Source organism: Scyliorhinus canicula, chromosome 5, assembly GCF_902713615.1.
Source record: "Scyliorhinus canicula chromosome 5, sScyCan1.1, whole genome shotgun sequence".
NCBI classification, from domain to species: domain Eukaryota; kingdom Metazoa; phylum Chordata; class Chondrichthyes; order Carcharhiniformes; family Scyliorhinidae; genus Scyliorhinus; species Scyliorhinus canicula.
The window spans coordinates 155,618,939-155,644,607 of record NC_052150.1 but is presented as its reverse complement, the minus strand read 5'-3'; the positions used below and the strand labels follow the sequence as shown (position 1 = coordinate 155,644,607).

At 44.4% G+C, this 25,669-nt stretch overlaps 1 protein-coding gene across 2 annotated transcripts in view; it reads right to left on the bottom strand.

Annotated features, from left to right (window-relative positions):
- ctnnal1 (catenin (cadherin-associated protein), alpha-like 1) overlaps positions 1-25,669 on the bottom strand; it is a 459,393-nt gene that overhangs the window by 243,921 nt on the left and 189,803 nt on the right. For both annotated transcript variants that reach the window (XM_038797869.1, XM_038797868.1), the window contains exon 2: positions 2,241-2,430. In XM_038797869.1, coding sequence (XP_038653797.1) covers positions 2,241-2,430 — 190 coding nt within the window. The remainder of the gene's footprint in view (positions 1-2,240; positions 2,431-25,669) is intronic.

The following is a 25,669-nucleotide window of genomic DNA, read 5'->3' as shown; positions in this document are numbered from 1 at the left end:
ACAGGTGAACAGAAGGAATAGGTAGCAATAGAACGATTGAGAGGCAGAAGGTAGGAAAGCAGAATAAAGGTTCTAAACACAAACATTCACATGGACGCATTTTAAGTATTTTACACTCAATAGAACAAGTTGCATTTACAGAAGCTTTCACAACCCCAGGAAGTCCCAAAGTGCTTTATAGCCAAATAAGCACTAGTGTAACCAGTTATTATGTAGGAAACTAATCTGTACACCACAAACAGCATGATGGTGGCCAGATAACTTGTTTTTTTATGATGTTGATTGGGGGATAAATATTGATCAGCATGTCAGAGATAGTTTCCCCAGTGTTTCTTGAATGAATTAAAAGATTTCACAGCACTATTTCCAAGGGAGCAGAAAGGGCCTCGGTTTAATGATTCATTGGAAAGACAGCACTCTTGCAGAAGAGCATTGGACATCTGCAACCTTGGTACACAATGGTACAAACACTGTGGGTGAGATCTGCTGGCCGCGGTGCGCCCAAAAGGCAGCTCAGCGCGGCCAGTAGATGGTGGGTGATCCCTCCTCCGGGATCTGCACGGCTCGCCAGGCCTCGCGAGACATCGCGTGGGAATTCTGTCCACTTTTTAGCAAATCTGCATATTAGAGGCAGCTAATCTGACTCTAATATGCGCTGCCACGATCTACCCAAGGGGTAGGATGTAATCCCTTCGCCTTGGAGGTCTTGGGCAACCGCCGTTCAGTTCTGGTCTCCACAAACAGGAACCCGATGGAATGGCACTTGTAATGGTCTCTCAGGGGATTGGAGGCCCCCAGGAGCTTTCCCTCTGGGCAGGGTGGCACCCTAGCACAGCTGGTGGCACCCAGGCACTGTGGCATTGCCAGGGTGCAAGGATGACACTGTCAAGGTGTCAGGACAGCATTTTTCTCGCCCTGTGGATTGGGTCCGGGTATACCCAGCCGGGGGGGGGGGGGGGGGGGGGGGTTCTATGTGCCCCCCCCCCCCCCCCAAACTCCCCTCAGAGGACACCCTTATAGGATAGTTGGTGCTTGGGGTGCTTTGGGGGTTTCTTGCGGGAGGCGTTGATAGGTCAGGACAGCATCCTGCACTGAGAGGTTCTGGCATGGGGCACTCCTCAGTGCAGGAAACATGTTCCCCGGTGAGGCCCCCGATTGACCTGAATGGCTGTTTGATAGTGTGTTGTTTCGTGGCGCTCCGGATGCAGGGAATATCCAGCTAATTGTGCATGTTACGGAACTCTGTTCCCATTTGGGTAGATCACGCCCTGCATCTCCTTAACTAGTTTTAAAAATCGAGACTGAGCTGAGCAAGAGGAAAGACTAAAAATGAAGGTGAAATAGATTGGATGAATTCAAAGTCAAATCAATACCCCCTCTCTATTTCTCTTAGTGTAAGAAAGATTGGATTAGGAGAGGAAAAACATATACAGAAAGGAAAAGGATTCATTTTCTAAATCTCAAGAAACAGATCACAACCTGAAAGACCAGGAAAGCACAACAGCGCCTATACTTCCTCAGGAAACTATCGGCATGTCCACATTGGCTCTTACCAACTTTTACAGATGCACTATAGAAAGCATCCTATCTGGCTGCATCACAGCCTGGTATGGCAGCTGCTCGGCTCAAGACAGTAAGAAACTACACAGAGTCATGAACACCACCCAGTCCATCACAGAAACCTGCCTCCCATCCATTGACTCTGTCTACACCGCTCGCTGCCTTGGGAAAGCGGGCAGCATAATCAAAGACCCCTCCCACCCGGCTTACTCACTCTTCCAACTTCTTCCATTGGGCAGGAGATACAAAAGTCTGAGAACACGCACAAACAGACTCAAAAACAGCTTCTTCCCCGCTGATTCCAGACTCCTGAATGACCCTCTTATGGACTGTTCTGATCTCTTCACACATCTTCTCTCCTGAGTAATACTACTCCCGATGCCGGTGTCTATGTATTGGTATTTTATATTTGCTCTATTATGTATTTTCTTTTCATGTATGGAATGATCTGTCCGAGTTGCACACAATACAGTACTTCTCACTGTACTTCGCGAAAATCATGGTTAGGTCATGAAAATTATGGGAAAGTAAACCCAAGATTTTGATTTTGTGAAACCAACAGTGTATCTCTTCCTGCCACATGTTGCCATTCAATTTTCACATTATTGGTGGCATACGAAGTTCACACACCATTATTTTTTCAGCACAAATCATTTGTAATGCATCACAAGACAACCTACCTGCTTTCCGTGCCTCCTGGCAAGCAAAGTACATTTCTTCTTTTAACTCTTCATTTTCATTAGCTATTGCTTCGCCAACAGTGACAAATCTTCCAACAGCCAGACTCACTGCTTGTCCTACCCGTTGAATTGCTCGCAGTGTTTTCTCAGATTTCTTTGGTTTCTCCTTATGATTGATCAGTGTTGTAATCTACAGCCAAGGGAAAAAAGTTCAGACGATTAAGTTTTAAAATATTTTTTCAGGTGTACAAATTGTTTTAAAAACTTGCCTGATGAATTGTCAGCAGGTTAAAAATTGGATTAGAGCATATTTTGAAAAAATATTGCTACAGGTGCCCAGGTTGTTTGAAGGGATTCTTTACTCTGATGCATCCAAAGCATCAACTCATTTACTATGTTCGTACTGGTACGCAAAAGATTAGTTGCAGCACAGAAACGCCTTGATGGTATGTGATGTAGCATGGATAGGCAGTAGTGAGGACAACTATACACTTAATAGACAGCTAAACAATGTAGTTCAAGTCCTTAATCACCCCATTTACATTCCTTTTGTCTTTCTGCCCACAAGATCTTTGTCAGTCTCCACCTATCGCTGGTCCCCTATCCAGCCCAGCCACTCCACACCCCACTACAAATCTGACCCTATTTCCAGTTCTCTCCAGATTTGACAAAGAGTCATCCAAGCTCCAAACGTTAGCAACCTTCTCTCTCGACAGATACTGTCAGACCTGCTGAGATTTCCAGTATTTTCTATTTTAGTTAGGAGTCACTGCAGGGACCCAATTCCTTACTGCAAAAGACTTTTTCAAACTTATGCTTATTTCATACGTACATTAGGAGGAGTGTGCCATTTGGCTCCATGAGCATCAACTTTACTTTATATTCCACCACCTTCACCCTTTCACTCCCTTGTCAACCAAGAATCTATGAGTATAGCCTTGAAAATATTCAATGAACTGGTCGCCACTCTGGGGAAGATAATTCCACTGACCAATGACCCTCAGAGATGCCAGGTGTGGTCCTACCAACACTCGGTACAGCTGTAACAGAAATTACCTACTTTAATATTTCCTTGCCCTTGCAATAAACAATAACAATATTCCATTCGCCTTCCTAGTCAGTCAATTACTGTACCTGGAAAATAACTGATTTATGTACAGACACCCAAATTCTGCAATCTCTCTCCATTCAAAAGTTCACATTGTAATTAATAGCAGAAGTACCCTTTTAATGTAATGATTGTGAATAGCTGCCAATTAACCTCTCTGGCTCAAAACTTAAATACTAAAAGTGAGGCTTTTAATTCCACCTGGTTGTTAACAGCTATTGGAGACTGCAATTGGAGACAGTAACGAATTTGCTCATTCTAATTTTTTAGGTTTTGTTGTTCGTCTGTAACATCTATGAATTTTATTCTTCAACCACAGTCTAAATTAAATAGCTCCGTTTGAATTGCTAATGGGACAATGGACAGTTAAGGCAGTTTAGATATTTTGCAACTATTGCTTGTGAGAAACTAATTATTTTACAACTAAGCTCGAGTCTTGGCTTCGAGCAGCTAAATGCTGCCTTAATTGACCACAATCAACGTTGAATGAATGTTTAAAAGTAGTTTGAACTGGATGATCATCCTGAAACAAAAGCCATGCATTGATTTCATTGATTAAGTCTTTTTGTCGGGCAGAAAAGCTATATTTTCTTTTTTGATATTATGATAGGAAGATTTTTAACATCTCTTCTTAATGGTTTTAGTATTTGTGGGATTGGGTTAAAATATGGTCATGTGAATGTTTACGATAGGTACCGTATTGACAAGAGAATTTGACTTTGTTACTTTTCTGTATCTGAAGGAAAGGTGTTTTGTTTCAAAAGGAAATGTATTTGTTTGCAATAGAATGTAAACTCTGGGAGGGGGGGGGTGCAGGGCATGGAAAAAAGAATAAACATTTGTCTATATGACTCAAGTTAAAGAGATGGTGTGACACAAAATGATTCACAGCCAATGAACAGGTGAATTTGGACTATTTTCACAGAAGGGATCCTAGAATAAGAAGTAGGGGTAAAAGGTGGAAAACCATAACCTTTGTTGGCACGGTGTTACCATGGCTTCCGGGGCATGACTCTTCTCGATGCAGCTCAATCTCACTTTAAAGACAAAGACGAGAAAGATAGCCTATGATGGCAATGTTCAAGGAATTCTAGGACTTGAAGATTCAGTAACTTGCATGTTGTCTTCACTGTTTAATGTTCAGTATATATAAAATATTGCTTCATAAATTATACTCTATTCCTAATGAGTTATTTGTACCTGGTTATATCAAGCACAGTTGAGGATCCTAGTGTTAAGAATTTGGAATGTAGCAATTTGAATCAAAGGTTTTACATCTCAAAACCTTACGTGATTTAAAAAATTTATTATTTTCCTTTCTGTATATTTTTTCTTATTAAATTCTAGCTGCCAAATCTTTGCTCCCTCACTTTAATCTATCTATAGTATCCCTTTGAAGGCTTTTTGTGTCCTCTTCGCGACTAACCTATATTTGGGTCATCAGCAGATGAAGTAACAGTGCACTCAATCCTTTCATCTAAGTAATTGATATAGATTGAAAATGTCGAAGACCCCACCCAGCACTGATCCCTGTAGCACTCCACTAGTTTCAAATTGACAACCCAGAAAATTATCCATTTATCCCTACTCTTGGTTTCATATTATCCAACCAATTCTCTATCCATACTAATATTTTACCCCCCTTGACCACGATCTCTAATTTTTGTAGTAACCCTTGATGTGGCACCTATTGAAATGTCTTTTGGAAATCAGTACATCACATCTACAGATTCCCCATTATCCAGATAGCTTGTTACTGCTTCAAAGAACTCCAATACAATTAGTCAAACATTATTTCCCATCCACAAAACCAAGTTGACATTAATTACTTGGGGCTGGATTCTCCGATTGTGAGGCTATGCCCTCACGCCGGAATGGGAATGGTGGCATTTTACGCCCGAAAATTTGGCGCAAAACGGCCAGCGATCCTCAGTGTAGCTTGGGGGTTAGCATGCCGGCAGCGTACAGCACCCGGCTCTAGCTGCCGACATGGCCCGTAGAATTGCCGGATCAGTGGCCGCACATACACACAGCGGCGGCCTGCAGCAGCCGCGCCGTGTAACATGGTGCCGGCCGCTCATGGACCCCAGCTTCAAAATAGTGCCCCCCCTTTGGCCGGCTCACACGCCCCGGACCACTACCCAACAGTGCCCCTGGCCCCTGATAAAGTCCCGCCGATCGGCCCATCCCTGACTGTGGCACCGCCGGGCTGTGTCTGCAGCCGCCACACTGAGTTCCTAATGGGCGAGACCATGAGAGACCCATGCGTTGGGAACTCAGCCGGTCGGGGATGGAGTTTCGGGGTTGGGGGGGGGGGGGTGCAGGCCTCACCTCAGGCAACGTCCCGAGGCCGTCGAAATGTCACGCAGCATACTCCAAAGAGTACACCACTTTGGAGGGGGCATAGCATTGTGAAAGCAGTACCACCCCCGATTTGGTCAGGAACTTTGATTCTCCATCTGATCGCCGAACGCGATTTCAGCATCAGCGACCAGAGAATCCAGCCCTTGGTATTTAATCGACAACTACTGAAATTCTTCATTTTGACACAAAAAGCACATCTTAATACTTCACAATTTAATGCAGGAAATGTCATTGAATCTGTTCAAAGGAATAACAGTAGGAAGATGCAGGAGAAGAGAAGAAATAAATAAAAGAAAGAAAGACGTGTATTTATATAACACTTTCCATGGCAGTCCTATGTGCTTTACAACCAATGAAGTAATTTTGAGGAGGAATTATTATTATAATATAGGAAATGCAACAGTCAGCTTTCACACAGCAAACTCCCACAAACAGCAATGCGATAATGTCCATATCATCTGTTCTTGAGATCGATTGATGAATAAATATTAACCAAGACATCAGGGATAACTCCCCTGCTTACTTCAAAGAAGTACCACGGTATTCTGTTACATACACCCGAGGGGGCAGGTTTAACATCTCAGCAGCACTCCCTCTGTCCTGCACTGAAGTGTCAAGACTACATTGTTGTGAGAGAACTTGAAACATTTTCTTGCACTTTGAAAGTTTTTTTTAAAGTTTGTGAGTTCAGAAAGGGAGAATCATAAAATTATCAAAACCAAGGACACAATGTTATGATCGGCCGAGTGGTAATTGCTGCACAAACCAAATCCCAAAGGAGGAACTTGGCAAGCTTATCACAACTCATTTATTTCTGTATTTTGATCATGAGAAGATAAGTAAAGTCAAAAGCCACAAATTCCAGTAGCGCTTATGGGGATTTTAAATATGGAATTAAAACATTCATTAACAAAAGAAAACTTGCGCATACACAATTACTAATTTTAACTGTGTAAATGTCTTACACAACATTCCCCCCCAAAAAAGATTTTATACTCGGTTAGAGTCACAAAATAAACACCCTTTTAGGCTACAATCCCTTGTGTTCAGCTATAAAAATCTAGTAATATTATCACAAGGCAACCCCACTGTTGCTGTTGGGAAGGTACACGGCTTCTGTAAGATCGAGAATTCTACTAATTCTTAAGAATCTGTGGTATCTGTGCATTTTATTCGGTAACCACAATTATAATTAAATGGTTCAGTTTTGGCTTGTTGGACAATTAACAGTCAAGATAGTTGGGGAAATGGGTAAAACAGATGTTTGTGAAGAAACTAGCTTGTTTTATTGTTTTATGACAAAGCTCATTTGTGTTGAGCTGAAGCTGTCTTAATGGCCAAGACACCATTAAGTGTTTGTTTTTAAAGCAACTTGAAGGAATGGCTGAAACGGTGTGAACGTAGGATGACACATTATGTTAAACAAATTAGGCATGTTTTAATTGATCTGTACCAAAGGGAAAAACAATTATTCTCTGATATTATGATAGGAAGTGGTCTTAACTGTTGATGTTAACAGCTTTAGTGTGCCTTGGTTAGAGATATGTTGACAACAGAATGTGACAAGTTATGGCTTCTCTGAATCTGGAAGGAAATGTGCGGAGTGTTGTGGATAGCAAATATAGAGAGGTGGTCACAGTGCAGGCTCACACCCCACAGGCAAGAAAGGAATGCGTGACCATCAGGCAGAGCAAGAGAGCTAGGCAGGTAGTGCAGGAATCGCCTGCAAAACAGATATATTGTTTTGGATATGGTTGAGGGGAGTGACCCCTCAGGGGAAATCGGCAACAGGCAAATTCATTGCACAACGGTTGGTTTTGCTGCAGAAGGGAGAAGTAAAAAGTGGGAATGAAATAGTTATCGGGGATTTAACTGTAGGGGGAATAGATAGGAGTTTCTGTCGCTGGAAACAAGCCTCCAAGATGGTATGTTACCTCCCTGATGCGAGGATCAAGGATGTCTCGGAACGGATACAGGGCATTCTGGAGGGGGAGGGTGAACAGCCAGTGGTCATGGTACACATCGGTACCAACGACATAGGTAAAAGGTAAAAGAAAAAGGGTTGAGGTCCTAAAAGCAGAATACCTGGGCAGAACTGGGACTGATGTCCTAGGAGAGTATTTGCAAGAGTGGCTGGGGAAGGTTTAAATTAAAATGGCAAGGGCTGGGGGCCTATGCAAGGAGTCAGAGGAGGAAACAAGGACAAAAACAAAAGACAGAAAGGGGAATAAGAAAAGTGATAGGCTGAGAAACCAAGGGCCAAATTCAATCAGGGCCACAGTGAAACATATTGGGAGAGAGACAAGTAATGTTAAAAAGACAAGCTTAAAGGCTTTGTGCCTCAACACGTGGAACATTCGCCAAACAGTGGATGAACTAATCATGCAAATAGATAGGATATAATTAAGATTACCGAGACATGGCTGCAGGGTGACCAGGGATGGGAACGGAATATCTAGGGGTATTCAGTATTTAGGAAGGAAAGACAAAAAGGAAAAGACGACTTGAGTGACAGTTCTGGTTAAGGAGGAAATTAACTCAATAATGAGGGAGAATATTAGCTCCGATAATACGGAATCTGTATGGGTAGAGTTGAGAAACACCAAGAGGCAAAAACTTAGTGGGTGTCTTGTATAGACCCCCAAACTGCAGTGGTGATGTTGGGTATGACATTAAACAGGAAATTAGAGACGCATGCACGAAAGGAACATCTGTAATTATGGCTGATTTTAATCTGCATATAGATTGGCCAAATCAAATTAGCCACAATACCATAAGAGGAAGAAGAACTCCTGGAGTGTATGCGGGATGGATTTCTGGATCAATATGTTGAGGAACCAACCAGAGAACTGGCTGTCCTAGACTGGGGACTGTGTAATGAGAACAGAATGATTGGCAATATAGTTGTGCAAGACCCCTTGTCGATGAGTGACCATATGATAAAATTTTTCATCAATGTGGAGGGTGAAGTAGTTGATTCTCAGACTAGGGTCCTGATTATTATAAAGGAAACTATGTTGATATGAGCCGTAAGTTGGCTATGATCGATTGGTGAACGTTACTTAAAGGGATGACAGTGGATAGGCAATGGCAAACATTCAAGGAACGCATGGGGGAACTGCATCAATTGTTTATTTCTGTCTGGCACAAAAGTAAAACGGGAAAGGTGGCCAATTCATGGCTTACAAGGGAAATTAGAGCTAATATTTGATCCAAGGAAGAAGCATACAAATTGGCCAAGAAAAACAACAGGCCTGAGGATTGGGAGCTGTTTAGAATTCAGCAAAGAAGGACAAAGGGATTGATGAAGGAGGGGAAAATAAAGTACAAGTGTAAGCTTGCAGGGAACATAAAAACTGACTATAAAAGTTTCTATAGGTAAATGAAGAGAAAAATATTTGTGGAGACAAATGTAGATCCCTTACCGTTAGAAACAGGGGAAAGGAGAAGAGGGGACAAATAAATGGTCGAGCAACTAAATACATACCTTGGTTCTGTCTTCACAAATGAGGACACAGCAGATAGCAGAAACGTTGGTGAGAGCAGAAACGTTGGTGAACGCAGGGTTTAATGAGAGGGAGGAGCTGAAGGAGATCAATATTAGTAGAGAAACGGTGTTGGAGAAATTGATGGGATTGAAAGCTGATAATTTGCATCCCAGAGTACTTAAGTGGCTTTAGAAATAGTGGATGCATTGGTGGTCATATTCCAGGATCCTATAGATTCTGGAACAGTTCCTGCAGATTGGAGGGCAGCTAATGTAACTCCACTATTTAAAATGGGAGGTAGAGAGAAAACAGGGAAATATAGACCAGTAAACCAGACATCGGCAGTGGGGAAAATTCTAGAATCCATGCTCAGATTTTATAGCAGAGCACTTAGAAAACAGTGACAGGATCGGACAGAGTCAGCATGGATTTATGAAGGGGAAATCATGCTCGACAAGTTTACTGGAATGCTTAGAGGATGTAAGTCGTAGAATTGATAAGTAGGGGCCGGTGGATGTGGTATATTTGGACTTTCAGAAGGTTGTTGACAAAGTCCCGCATAAGAGATTAGCGTATAAAATTAAAGTGCATGCTATTAGCGGTAGTGTGTTGTGATGGATAGAAACCTGGTTGGTAGACAGGAACCAAAGTAGGAATTAATGGGTCTTTTTCAAATTGGCAGGTAGTAACTAGTGGGGCACCGCAGGGATCGATGCTGGGACCCCAGCTATTCACAAAATATATTAATGATTTCGTCGAGGGAACAAATGTAATATCTCCAAATTTGCAGATGACACCAAGTTGGGTGGGAGAGCGAGCTGCGAGGAGGATGCAGACATGCTTCAGTGTGATTTGGACAGGTTGAGTGAGGGGGCACCTGAATGGCAATGCAGTATAATTTGGAGAAATGAGAGGCTATCCACTTTGTTAGCAAAAATGACGATAAGCATACAGGTGGAGCAGGCAGTAAAGAAGACAAATGGTATGCTGGCCTTCATTGCAAAACAATTAGAGTACAGGAGCAAGGATGTCATGCTGCAATTATACAGGGCCTTGGTGAGGACACACCTGGAATAGTGTGTGCAGCTTTGGTCTCCTTATGGAAGGATGTTCTTGCTACAGAGGGAGTGCAGCGAAGGTTTATCAGGCAGAGAAAAACAAAGTTAACATTTCGCTGTGATGAATTTATTTAAAGTCAGAATTTGTAGTAGTTGGAGGTATAACAGGTTTTAAGCAAGTGCCAAGGAAAATGGGAGGGGAGTGAAGAACCAAAGGGAAGGTTGCACTTCAAGTGCAAACCTAAGGATTTTTAAAAGAAGTGCGATAGGGTTTCTGCCTCTACCACACTTCCAGACACCTCTCCACCACTCTCCTCCATGGAAAAAATTCTCTTCAACTCCCCTCAGATTCTTTTACAAATTAATTTAAAATCAATATCCCCTGGTTAGTGACCTCACTGCTAAGGGGTGTAGGTCCTTCCTACTCACCCTATCTGAGCTCCTTAATTTTCTGTGCCTCGATTAATATACCCCTTAGTCTCCTCCATTTCAATGAGAACACCCCTAGCCTAGCCAGATGTTACAACCTGCCCAGATCCTATTGGCTGGGACCAACTGGTTATGCTATGTTGTATTTTAGGGCCCAATCAAGTAAATAGAAGAGCAGAAATTAACTGAGGGATAAATTAAAAGGGGCCATTCCTAAAAACAAATGGAGCACATCCCAAAAAGAACAAAGAGGAACGAAAACTTTAAAAAAACATCAAATCAATATGTGAAAACTGGGGTCAATGATACAGTCCAACCCCTGCAGTGTGGTTACCTTATGTTCCTTGGGGAATATGAGCTCCCCCAATGGAGGTGGTGTGTGTGTGTGAGTGGTGGTGGTGGGGGGGGGGGGGGGGGGGGGGGGGGGTAGGCAATCATTAGATGTGCAGCTGTAAAAATAAAGCTGCCTAGTGCGGTACCAGCTAGAGGGGGAACCAGTAGTGAACTGCTGGTACTTTGGACATATTATTGTAAATAAAGTTACTTTCCGTTTGATTCTATAAACTCATGCTGGATTCTTCTTCTTCATGGCCCTCACAAAACCAATCTTCTCATGGCTAAAATTCTCCACTCCTGGCAGTATCTTCCTAAATCTCCACTCTACTCACTCCAGTGCAATCACATTTTATATATTCCAATTTCTTGCCCGCTAATAATGTTGTGTCCAACCTCCATGGTGGACGCTGGGAGGGACCCGACTCTAGTGCCAAATCAACAAAGTGCGGAGCATGGTCCAAAAATCACAATTGCTGAGCGACCAGTTGCTATAGAAGGGAGGATGGACCTATCCACCATAAAAAAAAGTAAATCGATCCGCGAGTATACCTGCTGCAAATGTGAAAAAAATTAAAACACTTCTTCATTTGGGTGCTAAAAGTGCCGAGGATCGTCCCCCCCACTCCCCCCCCCCCTCCCCCCCCCCCCTCCCCCCCCCCCCCCCCACCCCCCCCCAACTGTTCCATGAGAAACAACAAAACACTGGCCACCCCCCGCTGGAGTCAATCCAGGCTGGGGTTCAAAACACAATTTCAAGTCCCCATCCAAAATAAGCTGATGCGAATCCAAATCGAGGAGGGAGGCCAGAATATTATTCATAAAATTTATATCCTTCCAGTTTGAAGCATAGATATTAACCCGCACCGGCCTCCCCGAACAGGCGCCTGAATGTGGCGACTAGGGGCTTTTCACAGTAACTTCATTGAAGCCTACTTGTGACAATAAGCAATTATTATTATTATTATTATTATTAATAACCAGAGTGCCTGCCAGAGAGCCACAGACAATGACATATCTGCCATTGAGCTCAGCCAAGATTTTAGTGGCAGAAAACTGAACCCTTTTATTAATTAACATTTCCGCATCCCAGGCCCTACCATCAAAGTCCAAATGAAAGACTTGTCCCACCAACCCCTTCTGCAGCCTTGTCTGGTCTTTGACCGGCAAAAACATCACGTCAGGATTTAAACTCTTAAGTGAGCAAATACTCTATCTTTTCACTGGACTATTGAACCCTCTGACATTCCACGTGACATTCCAGGTGACCAAACAAATTGGGGATTTCGAACAGCCATTTCCACCAAAAGAGATTGCCCAACAGATACATAACAGACACAGCAACCAAGCACACCCAAAATGGCCACCAAATCAAATCACAAGACTAAATAAAGTAAAATCTGCAGGCACCGTCAACAAACTACGTCCCAACCCCCCCCCCCCCCTCCCCCCAGCCAATGTCCTCACCCTTGGATACTACCAGACCCAAATACACATACAAATAGAAGCAGGGTGAACACAAACAACTAAAATCTACTTCTAACAAATTATCTGAAAAATTACTGTAATGAGCTGCAGTCAACCCTTCAACACCACTTTCATTAGCTAGCTCTCAGGTTAGCAGGGAGGCTCCCAACTAGAGTGAAGAACAATGGTTACAAACAACAAAATACTAAAACCCTATAAACCACTGCCTGTTTCTAAACATTGTGGTTAGCATCAAAGCAGGGTAATGAAGATGCATTCAAGCGTGATGGGAAAGATAAATAAATAATCCATACGTGTCTGGACCAAACTGTCAATCACTGGCCACTGAAATGTATTGCTATGTAACTGAATGGGAGTTTTGCATTTCAAAGGTTGTCAGGGGATTTTAAGCCCTTTCAAGAATACTTGGCTATCAAGGAAGCCTCTGACGCTTGTAACAGCTGCTGCTTTAAAGACTTTTGTCTGAAGTGGTAGATGTTAGGAAAGGGCAAGTAAAATGCAGTCATTGTATTGCCTGGACTGCCCTTCAGCTTTCAGGCATGGGTGACTGACTTTGGGGCGGGGGGGGGGGGGGGGGGAATGAGGATGATCTGATGGGGTTGGGTCACCCTTATGCTTGCGTGCTGTGTAGGGGTGACCATTATTGCAGTTGTGGGGTGGGGGAAAGGAGGAAATCCCCTCCTTGTCAGCAAGGGGGGCAGGGTTACCATTGTAGAGGGGAAGGGGGGGCCTCCCGCCAGTCCTCTGGAATGGGCTGCCTGCTCAAAATGGTGGCCCGATACCAGGAGACTGAAGGAATCCGGCAAGCTCTCCACCATGCATATATTTGCATGGTACTGGAGCGAGACCCGCTCCCAACGCCAGTGGAAGCCAGTCACAATTATCTGCTGGCAGGAGCACTTAGGCTCCAGAATGGAAAATCCCAGCCTTAATCTTCACTGTCCGTTGATTCCAAGAACAATGCAAAAAAACAGCACCAATTGCTCTGCATGGCCTTTATTGATCTCACTAGCCTTTGACTCTGCCAACCATGAAGTATTATGGAATATCCTTCTCAAATTTGGCTGTTCTCAGAAATTTGTCACCATCCTCCACCTGTGATCTTCACCAATGGAAATATCACAGACCCCATCTCAGTGAAGATTGGGGTCAAAGTTGCATTATCGCACGAACCCTCGTCTCCATCTTTCTCACAGCAATACTGCATCTCTCCTCAAGCACATTACCCACAGGTGTGAGAAAAATTTATAGAACAGACAAGGAACTGTTCAACTTATGCTGCCTTTAATTCAAAATCTAAGTCACTCCAACTTCAATACGCAGATGACTTGTGTGAGGGCTCATTCAGAACCTGAGTTACAGGTCATTGTCATCTCCTTCTTTGAAGCAAATGTGAAAATGGACAAAGGTCATGGCTTGCCAGGCACCAGTGACCCCATGTTCCCTAATGCTTCAGAGACTTGAATATTTTACAGCAGACACCTCAAAGCACTGGAGATGTACCATGAGCAGTGCCTTCATAAGATTCTTCAATCCGTGGGAAGAAAGGTAGTCCAACAGCTCACTGCCCCCGCACCCCCCCCCCCCCCCCCCCCCCCCCCCCCCCCCCAAGCCACATTTCCAAAATTGAGACTCAAATCATAAAACTAGCTCTGCTGGGCTGGACATGTCATTTGCATGCCTCACAACCAGATGCAGTACAACACAAAGACTCCCAGCAGAAATGCTTTGGCATGTCCTCAAAGCATCACTGAAAAATTCAAGCATCCCCATCGATTCTTATTTTTAAATTTAGAGTACCAAATTCATTTTTTCCAATGGAGGGGCAATTTAGCATGGCCAATCCACCTAACCTGCACGTCTTTAGGTTGTGGGGGAGAAACCCTGCAAACACAGGGAGAATGTGCAAACTGCACACGGACAGTGACCCAGAGCCCGAATCGAACCTGGGACCTCGGCGCCGTGAGACAGCAGCGCTCACGTGTTGCCCTTCCCATCAACTCATAAGAGTCCTTGATATGACTGACCAAAATGGATTAGGTTCATATAGGAAGGCACCAAATAGAGGCTTCATCGGGAACATGAAGAGCCACGGTCGAGGCATCGAAGGCAGAACACAAACCTCCCAACAACTCATCTATCCGTCCATTAGCAGAACCAATCTCAGAACCTATCTCATCAGAGTGAAATCAAGTCATATTAGATTCCAAGGGACTACCCAAGAAGAATCTGTGTCTTCTTAAATGACGAATTATGCTGCTGTCAGAATGTTTCCAAACGTGTGTGCACATTCATCAGCGTGTCGTCCTTCCCAATTTCCCCTTGCCTTTGGTTCTTTTGAAAAAAAAAATTTAGAGTACCCAATTCATTTTTTCCAATTAAGGGGCAATTTAGTGTGACCAATCCAGCTACACTTCACATCTTTGGGTTGTGGGGGCAAAATTCACGCAAACACGGTGCAAACTCCACACGGACAGTGACCCAGATCCAGGATCGAACCTGGGACCTCAGCGCCGTGAGGCAGCAATGTTAACCACTGCGCCACCGTGCTGCCCTGCCTTTGGTTCTTTTTTTTTAAAGAGATTGTTAATCCGTAACATCTTCAAGTTAAGCCAGGCGACCTACCCCAAAGCATTAATTGTTTGTTCACTCCATTGATTCTGACTGAACTATAAAGAGATCCAAGTATTTTCTGTTTTTTGTCTCAAGTTCGCAGTTAACACAAGTTTAGTTTTGATTTTACTTTGTCTTGCACTGATTCTGCTCTGCCAACATTGTATTGGCATATACAATGACATATTATTCTGATCATTACTATGTTAATTTGCTACATGTTTTATTGACTGGAAACTTGTAAAGAAAAATGCCTCCATCACAATACTGTAACTCTTAGTTAACTGATTTGCACAATGACACACCAACACCACTGTAAATGAGGTTCAACCAACCCTATATCAAGCAGACCAAGAACATCAAAGATTAAATATCCAATCTAAAATTTAAAAATAGAAGTACAGAAGTCTGGATTTTTCTTTAAAGTGGATTGTAGCACTGAGTCAACCACAAAAAAAATAAGTAGAAATAATTTTGTCAAAAGGGATGGATACAATGCAACAACACACGTGGGAGGCAGTGAAAGGCTTTGCACAGAGCTCTTTCCCTTCTCTGAGTACAGCGAAGGGACAGATATTGTTCAATGAAACTGAAAGACCCACTTTTTTTTGTCGACGTCACCTCCAGCTCCAGAAAACAAAGATCAACAAGATGTGCCTGGGGTGCAGGAATGGAATGGGGCTGGGAAGTAATACATCTGCAGGAAAAGCTTTGCGCTGCCTCAGAATCCAGTGAAATGAAAATTTGACACAAATTACTTCAAGCATCTTCTTTAACGAGATGTTGCCCTAACAACCCGACAGGCCCAAAATTTGAACTGACAGCTGCGAAGACAGTGGAATGCGACACCACAGAAACAAAGCAAACAAAACATGAAAAATATTGGGGATGCCTGTTCCTCTGGCTCTTCAATCTATCCCTGCATTTGGAAAACAGCCAAAATGCCTTAATGTTGTGGAATCCTTCAAATACAGATTTGAAAAATCAACTCAGACTTCCGACAGATAGGAAGAAGTGCCAAGATATCCTTTATAAAAAAAAACAAATTACGCATTCTGGAGCACATTATCTAGATAGTATAAGTTCCGTAATTCAACAAACATTTGCAGGCATTAAACAGAGGAGGGATATATAGCTTACCCTGAGTTTAAATTATCTTTATAGTAATTGCATACAACACTCCATTAATTATTCTGCTAAACATTAGGATTTAACCTTAGCGGCCTGATATGAGTGGAAAACAAGTTTAGATATAACTTATTGCTTAACTTTTAAGGCCTTAATTTGCACCAGAAAGACAACTTGATAACTTTCTTTGCAAATATGTACAATCTAGATTTAATTTAGTTTTATTCAGTATTTTAAAAAATATTTTGTTTACAGTTTCTGAAGGCTCTTCCTCTGACAAAGAGGAATGAAGCTTCTGCCATTTTTGTACACAAGCCCTGCATTAGGCAGCCCTCATTTTAAAATAATCAGTCAATTCCACTAACAATAAGTATTACCCTCAAATTTCTGAACAGCAGCCCCGACTGCACAAGTATGGCATTTTTCATTTCCACCATCATGCTTATGGGTTATCTTAGCGCAATTCACATATTGAAGCAAATAGAAAGGTTTCAATAATAATAATCTTTATTAATGTCACAAGTAGACTTACATTAACACTGCAATGAATTTACTGTGAAAATCCCCTGGTCACCACACGACGGCACCTGTTCAGGTACACTGAGGGAGAATTCAGAATGTCCAATTCACCTAACAATATACCAAAGGAAAAATACATCTGTCGGAAATAAACTCCTGATGGAAAAATATAAGTATCAATAGTTTATAGTTCCCTAAATTACATCAAACTGTTACCAGCACAGCCAGTTAGAATTATTGATTATGCAACAACCAGCAGTTTACCCTCCTTTCCCCTATATGGAACCAAATATACTGAACACAATGCGGTTGGATTTCTTTTCTGCAATTATTGTACAAATATTTTACTTCATATGGCGGTATGGTCATATTGTGTCTTTGTTACTCGACTGACAATAGAGACTGTATTGACTAAAAGTGCCCATCAAACGGTCATTAAGCCGAACTGCTTCACTGCTTCAAGAATGCAAACATATTGTTCTTAACTGTTTGGGTCTGTCCGTGGCTGCAGCCCCAAACCAATGTGACTGACTCTTAACTGCTCTCTGAAGCAGTCTATTTGATTGCATCAATCAATGGCAAACAATCTGGTGCGTTTCAAAAAGACGACCGTTTAAGGATGGGGAATAAATGCTGCCCAAAGCAGTGATGCCAACATTCCTTTTTTTAAAAATGTCCAGGACAGATCAGAAGTCAAAAGTAACTAAGTGAGAGAGAACGTAGCTGGGAGCTTTTTGGGAAGTGGAGGGTGGGGGAGGGGTAGTGGGCTTACGATGACAGGGGCGGGGCTGGGTCCTGCCAGCTGGGCGAGGCCAGGAGGGGCGGGTGAGACCCCCTTGGTCCGTATGGTGATGTGGAACATGCAAGGACTGGGGGTGAAGCGAGCGAGAGAGTTTTCTCATTTGAAGAGCTTGAAAGCTGATGTGATGCTGCTGGAAGAGACCCACCTGAGGGTGAAGAACCAAGTGAGGTTTTGGAACGGCTGGGTAAGTCAGGCGTTCCGCTCGGGCTTTGATAGTAGGGCTGGTGGAAATAGCGATATTGGAGGGTAAGAGAGAGGGAGGTTTCAAATGGATATGGTGGTGACTGACCAGGGGGGTAGGCTGCCATATTGAATTTGGATATGCACCAGTTAATACTGGGCAATGGGTGGGGGTGGAGGAAGAGAACGAGGCTCAAATACAATGCTGAATCGGCAGGACAGGGGGTATTTGTTTTTTTCGCCAGCATACAATGTGTATTCAAGAATCAACTTTTTTATTATGGGGAAGCCGCTGTTGGCGGGGGTGAGGAAAGCGGACTTCTCGCTGATTGTTATCTTGGACCATGCTCCGCATTTGGTGGATGTGGTCCTGGAGAAGGGACTGGCACAAAGGCATGCATGAAGGGTGGATGTGAGGCTGCTGGCAGATCCAAACTTTTGTGCAAAGGTGGGACAGGTGATTGAGGATTATGTTTAATAGGAAGGGTAAGTTTCGCCGTCAGTGATGTAAGAGCGACATTCAGGTGGACAGGGAGGCAGGAGTGGCAGGGGCTGGCAGAGGGGATTTTGGAAGTGGAATGGAAGATATGCAGAGGATCCTACTCCGGATATTCTGGTGAGGAGAAAGGAATTACAGGCAAGGTTTGACCTTTTGTCCACAGTAAAGGCGGTTTGGCGGACGAAGGGAGCTGTATAGGAGTATGGGAGAAGGCCAGTTGCTTTCTGGTGAGCCTGTTCCGCCGCCAGGGGGTTATGAGAGAGATCGGGTCCGGGATGGGGCAGGGGAGTCGATGGTGACACCAGGGTAGGTGAACAAAGGCATTTAAGGAGTTTCATAAAAAGTTATATAGGTCGGCGCCCCAGAGGATGAGTCAGACATGAGGGATTTCTGGGGGCAGAATGTCCTCTAAAGTAGGAGAGAGTAGGGCTGGAAGAGTCAGCGGGCATGAAAGAGATTTGTGAGGCGATAGTGGTAATGCACACGGGTAAGGCACTGGATGGTTTTCCCGATTGAGCCCTTGTCCATACCGCTGAAGGGCTCAGATAACTGGAAAGGAATAGTATGGGGGGATGGGGGAGGGGGGAAGGTTTGGAGCATAGGGTGTCTCTGTATGCCGATGATCTGCAGTTATACATCTCCAACCTGGGTTCTTCGATGGGGATATAAAGGGACTGCTTAGAAGATTTGGGGTCTTTTCAGGTTAAGAAGTTGAATCTGAAAAAAGTGTTTTGTGATATCTTCTCCAGGGGTGGAGGGGTTGTCATTTCGGATGGCAACTACCCACTTTAGGTACTTGGGAGTGCAGGTGGCTCGGGACTGGGTCCGGCTCCATAAGTTGAGTTTTGCAAGTCTGGTGGGTCAAGGCAGACCTATTGAGAAAGGGCAGCCTTCCCCCATCATTGGCAGGCTGAGTCAGGCGGTTAAGATGATGAACATTTTGGTGCAATTTTGTATTTCTATTTCAGTGCCTGCCAGCCTTTACATCAGGGGTGAGACAGTTGATCTCGTCCTTTGTGGGCAGGTAAAGTAGCGAGGATTAGGAAGACTGTCCCTTCAAAACCTGTTGCACTATTATTGGGTGGCAAATGTGGAGAAGGTGCGGGGCTGGAGCAGGGAGTCAGAGGCATTGTGGGTGAAGATGGAGGAAGGCTTTTGTAAGGGGTCAGGGTTGCGTGCGCTGGTACAGCCACCGCATCCGTTTACCCCAGGGAAATATTCGGGGAATTTGGTGTGGTGGCAACTTTGAAGATATGAGGCAGTTTTGACGATACTTTAGGGTCGACGTGGATGCCAATCCGAGGGAATCATGGGTTTGAGCCAGCGAGGTTGGATGCTAGGTTTCAGAGATAGAAGAAGTGAAGGAAATGAAGGACATTCCTCGATATGCAGTTTGTGAGTTTGGAGGAGAAGCTTGGAATCCCATGGGTGAGGTTTATAGGTATGTGCAGAATTTCATGAAGAAGGTTTATCTACTTTTCTGATGGCCCCGCCCTCCTCGCTGTTGGGGCTGGAGAGGGTGGGGGGTCATCTCTGCCATCGACGGGAGGAATTGAGGAGGAGGATGGAGCATCTCTCGAGGGGGCTACGGCCAAGTGGGAGGAAGAGCTGATAGATACTAGAGATGGGGTTGTGGTGTGTGGTGCTGCAGAGGGTGAATGCCTCAACCTTTTGTGCAAGGCTGGGTTTGATATAGTTAAAGATGGTACATGGACACACCTGACTAAGTCGAGGGTGAGCCGGTTGTTTGAGGGTGTGGAGGCATTTGTGAATGGTGTGGGAGGGGCCTAACCGATCATGTAAATATGTTCTAGCCCTGCCCAAAAGTTGGGGAAATTCTGGAGGTCCTTCTTTAGCACCATGTCGGCAAACTTGCACGTGGATTTGGAATCGCGTGGGCGGAATTTATTACAAGTATTCCCCAGCTTGTTGGAACTCATGGTGGATCAAGGGGGTAACTCCTTCAGGGAGTTGCCCAAAGTCCATCTGAGGGCAACCCTTCTGTGACATTATTCAAATATACAGCATTAGAAGAGTTAATGCTATGTTAAGTCTAGCCACCAGAGGAAGCTAAAGGACAGTACTATAAATTGCACTGGCTCTTATGCTAAGGGTAGGAGATTAGACTGGAGCAGACGAAGATAAGATTTATAGTGTATTGCAGAGTTAGTTAAGATATAATAGTCATAATGAGTAGATAAAGATGGTGTTAGTGAGTGTAGTTTAATTCTTACATGTATGTTTGCTATTCAGAACAAGTATCAAACTCAAATTTAGTAGCGTTAATAAAATTACTTTAGTTCTTCAAAAGAGCTTTGTGTATTTTTGTGGTCTCTATGCCTTCCATCCTGAAAACTCCTCAAAGATCACCACACTTCCCTCCTCACAATGCAAGACCTGCCCACCCAACCCCTCCAGAACCCTTCCTTCACATTTCAGTAACTCTCAAGTGCTCTAACCACAATGTTTATAAACATCAACCACTTCAAAGAGAGTTGTGTATTCCAATCACCCCCTTCACGCTTGAGTGATTTTGAAGTGCTGCAACTGGAAATTGACAGCACTTAATTCTGAATGAAGCAAGGCTGACAGCTGTGTGTATGGAAGCTCTGGATGAAACAAGGCTGACAGCTGTGTGTGTGGAAGCTCTGAATGAAGCAAGGCTGACAGCTGTGTGTATGGAAGCTCTGGATGAAACAAGGCTGACAGCTGTGTGTATGGAAGCTCTGAATGAAGAAAGGCTGACAGCTGTGTGTGTGGAAGCTCTGAATGAAGAAAGGCTGACAGCTGTGTGTGTGGAAGCTCTGAATGAAGAAAGGCTGACAGCTGTGTGTGTGTGGGTGTGTGTGGAATCTCTGAATGAAGCAAGGCCGACGGTTGGGTGTGTGTGTCTGAGCCACGAGGTGTATTGCCCAGGCGAGTAATTTTTTTCACTGCCTGTGTCTGGACTGCTCTCTAGCTTCTGGACAGGGTCTGTTTTCTGGGGGGCTTCCTGACAGGGGTCTCTTTTCTGGGAGATCTGTGGAGTCTCCTTATTTAAGATGTCTTTGTCTTTGTGGGGGCTCTCTGGAGCTCTCTGTGGGGTGGGGGTCTCTTCATTTAGGGCGTCTCCGGGAGGGGGGCACTGTAATTAGAGGGTCACCGGGGGCGGGGGGGGGGGAAATAAAAAGTTGAATTGCGATGTGGGGTGGGGTGGGGGTGGGGGGGAAAAAGAGGCAGAAATATGATGTGTTGGGGGGCGGGGGGGGGGGGGGGGGGGGGCTGGTGATCAGCCTCGCAAATGGTCAGCCCGCTCAAAATGGAGGCCTGATGGCAGGATTCCTTCGCAATCCTCGCCATGCATGCCGGAGGATTGGGAATTGCTCCCGCGGAGCACAAATCATTAGCAATTCAACTCCAGCAGAAGAACATAGGGCGAGATTCTCCCAAAACGGGAGAAATCGTAAAGCTGCCGTAAAACCCGGGCGGGTTTTACGGCAGCGCGCCCTTTCCCGACCGGGGACCGATTCTGGTCCCCGGTCGGGGCTAGCAGCCCGACGCCGTAGGCTCCGGCAAAACGGGCTTAACGAAAATCGTTAAGCCCGCTTGCCGGAGTTAGCGCCGGCTGACGCGTCATATGACGTCAGCCGCGCATGCGCAGTTTGGAAGACTCCAACCCGCGCATGCGCGGGTGACGTCATCGCGTTTTTGCGCGAAACCCGCGCATGCGCGGGCCGGGTTGCCCCTCAGCCACCCCGCGAATGGATACTGCGGGCCGGCGGAAGGACAAGTAGTGCGCGGGCATCGGGCCCGCGATCGGTGCCCACCGATCGCGGGCCCATGGCACCCTTGGCACGGCCGTACCACGGTGCCATGGTTATTAATAGGGAGTTTGTGACGCCGTTTTTACGAACGGCAAGACCAGGTGTGTTTGCCGTTCGTAAAAATGGCGGAAAGGGCTGGGACTTCGGCCCATCTAACAGCTGAGAATCGCTGCCGGCCGTAAAAAAACGGCGGCAGCGATTCGGGTCGGGACTTCGGCGGGGGGGTGGGAGAATAGCGGGAGGGCGGCAAAAATGTCGGGAAGGCCCTCCCGCTATTCTCCCACCCGTCGTGGGGGGCGGAGAATTTCGCCCATAGTCTGTAGGAGTTGATAGTAAGGAAATTGACTACCACGCTTCCCACCTTACACTTGCAATTGACTGTCAAGTACTTTGGGGGGGGTGGGGGGGGGGTCCGGAGATCATGAGAGATACTATATCCTTCATATTACTAGTATTCTTGGGGATAATTTCTCCATTCTTCCACTCTATTCGGAATTTGACCATTCGGGGAATACTTCCTTCCACTCCTCTTCCTTCCCAATTTGGTTGGCCATTCGGGTAACTTGCGGCAAAATAATTAAAAGCAGCAATCTGCGTAATATGTTTTTCATTATCTTGGAGAATTATTGATAACATAGCATGTTTTTATTACACTAATTAACAGTGCAGTAAGTAGCAGTAACTCCATGAAGTATTTGTTTTTTAAAAACACATATTCAAATGGCAACGATTCAACTTCACACACTGCTCGGGCCACTAAGTGAGCCATTAAGTCAGAGTCTGGTGTCCATAAGACCATAAGATATAGGAGCAGAATTAGGCCTCTCGGCCCATCGAGTCTGCTCCGCCATTCAATCATGGCTGATATTTTTCTCATCCCCATTCTCCTGCCTTCTCCCTACCTCTTCACTTACCTTGCCTTTTCTACTAGAAAGGCTCTGTTTTGGCTTCTACTCCTAACATTTTCTAAGTGTTACACGTCAGTTCCATTTAAAGCAGCACAGTCTTTATTTTTGAGGGGCTACTCAAAGGAACTGAGCCAAAAGTGGCATGCACCACAAGCTATGTAACAATGGATTGACACAGGTCATTGTAAAGTGAGCTCGGAAAGATAGAGAAAAAACATTTTCCAAAATATTGTTCATGAAGACATAAACACTTTAAGGATACAACTCTCTGGACACAGCCTATTAAAATGCCCTTATTAGGGCACAGGTTTTCTCTTGAGATCTACACACAATTTTCAAAATTCTACCACACACAAGCTTTTAAAAATTCTTGCACTATACTGTGTAAGGAGAGCCAGTGCATAGTGGTTTCAGCTCAAGACAGAAGCACACTTTATAGAATATTACTCAAACGTATTCAGTTTGGGAATTTAAAAAATTTACTAAATTAATTATGTTACATAGTGGCGAAAGAAGTTACTCATGATAACTGTGGCAGCTTGCCAAGCTGTCAATCGGGATGGCAAGTCAAAAAATACTTCAGCGAACAGATTAATTCAGTTAACTGGACTTTAGACCAATTCTCACAACCTGTTTTCTGGACCTTTAAATAGTTAGGAGAAATAGAAGAACAGTATATAGTATATTTATGATTAATACATATTCTAACACTTGAGTTTGTGAAAATCAAAAGCTCTAACAATTTACATACTTCTCATGGCAGCTTGCCATTCTCATTACGACTTGCACCGAGATGTAGATTTCAACTCGCTGATCATTCATCACATTGCTTATGAAGACCAACAACAAATAACTTCATAGGAAAGAGTCTCCTACTTCAATTGTTTCTCATTCATTCCTGTCTAATTTATTTGTAGTACATTCTTGTGTTCCACATGGTATAGCTGTAACATGTATTTTTCATTGTGTTAGCTACCTATCCCTCTATTTGACCCTGGCTCCATTTCTTTTTTGTTTGTGCAATTGGGAGATGGAAGGAGGGGGAGGAGAGTGGCTGTGGAGGCTGGAGTGGAGGCAGCTGGGGTGCATGAGGCAGAGCAGGAGGTAATGGAAGGAGTATGCGGATAGGAAAGAGGGAGGGTGTTGGATTACATACCATGGGATAGGTTGGGAAGGTGCGCGCAGGAGGAAATGAAAATATTGGCAGACAGGAATGAAACTGAACTCCAGCAGGAAATTAGGAGAGTGTGACCACTGATGTCATAGAAGTGGGAAAGCCCCAAAGATCCTACGGTTCAAAACCCAGGTGAAGGATCCAAATTCTGGGAACAGAGCAGAAATAAACTCGATGCCTTTGAGAAATAGGGCAAGTTTCTTAAGGAAATTTACATATTAGGTGAAGACAGTGATTTAGAGAAGGTTTCTGATATCCCTGTCCCTAAACCCCACTCTAGAATTATTACATAATAGCAGAGAGTCAACTTGCCTGCGAAAATAACTTAAACTTTAGCATGGTGATTAATTCAATTTTCATCTGAATGGAATCTTTAAAGACTGAGTTGATTTTGACGGTCTTTCCCTGGCATTAATAGAGTTTTAGCACCTTCATTTGGGACCGATAGCCAGAACACCCCATTAACACCTGCATGGCTGCCAGGGCCACCTTGAATGTGGCCTACAGTCAGGTACCTAAAGCTCCAGCCATTATGTGGCCATGGTCTGCGGGTGAACTAGACCATTCACGACCTCAGTGTCTTACCGGAAATGTAGCTGAGCTGCTAACACCATATCTTCTATGTCATCAAGACTACCGACTTTAACATCAGTAACCCATGGACTCCAATCCTCTCCTGGCCAACCTCTCACATTTGCATGCTCCTGAAACATGAGCACATCCCAAACTCTTAGTAACTTGTACGACGCTTCATTCAACCATCAATCCCACACTCACCAATATTTGCTCTAGGCCTGAAAAACCTTAATTTTAAAATTCTCATAGTTGTTTGCAAAACACTCCACGAACTCGCTCCTTCCTATCCTTATAACATCCTCCCAAGATCACTGCACTGCCCAGTTTTATGTCTTCATCTTAGACCATAAGACCATAAGACATAGGAGCGGAAGTAAGGCCATTCGGCCCATCGAGTCCACTCCACCATTAAATCATGGTTGATTTCAACTCCATTTACCCGTTCTCTCCCCACAGCCCTTAATTCCTCGAGAAATCAAGAATTTATCAATTTCTGTCTTAAAGACACTCAACGTCCCGGCCTCCACCGCCCTCTGTGGCAATTCCACAGACCTACCACTCTCTGGCTGAAGAAATTTCTCCTCATCTCTGTTCTAAAGTGACTCCCTTTTATTCTAAGGCTGTGCCCCCGCGTCCTAGTCTCCCCTGCTAATGGAAACAACTTCCCTACGTCCATCCTATCCAAGCCATTCATTATCTTGTAAGTTTCTATTAGATCTCCCCTCAACCTCCTAAACTCCAATGAATATAATCCCACGATCCTCAGACGTTCATCGTATGTTAGGCCTACCATTCCTGGGATCATCCGTGTGAACCTCCGCTGGACCCGCTCCAGTGCCAGTATGTCCTTCCTGAGGTGTGGGGCCCAAGATTGCTCACAGTATTCTAAATGGGGCCTAACTAGTGCTTTATAAAGCCTCAGAAGTACATCCCTGCTTTTATATTCCAAGCCTCTTGAG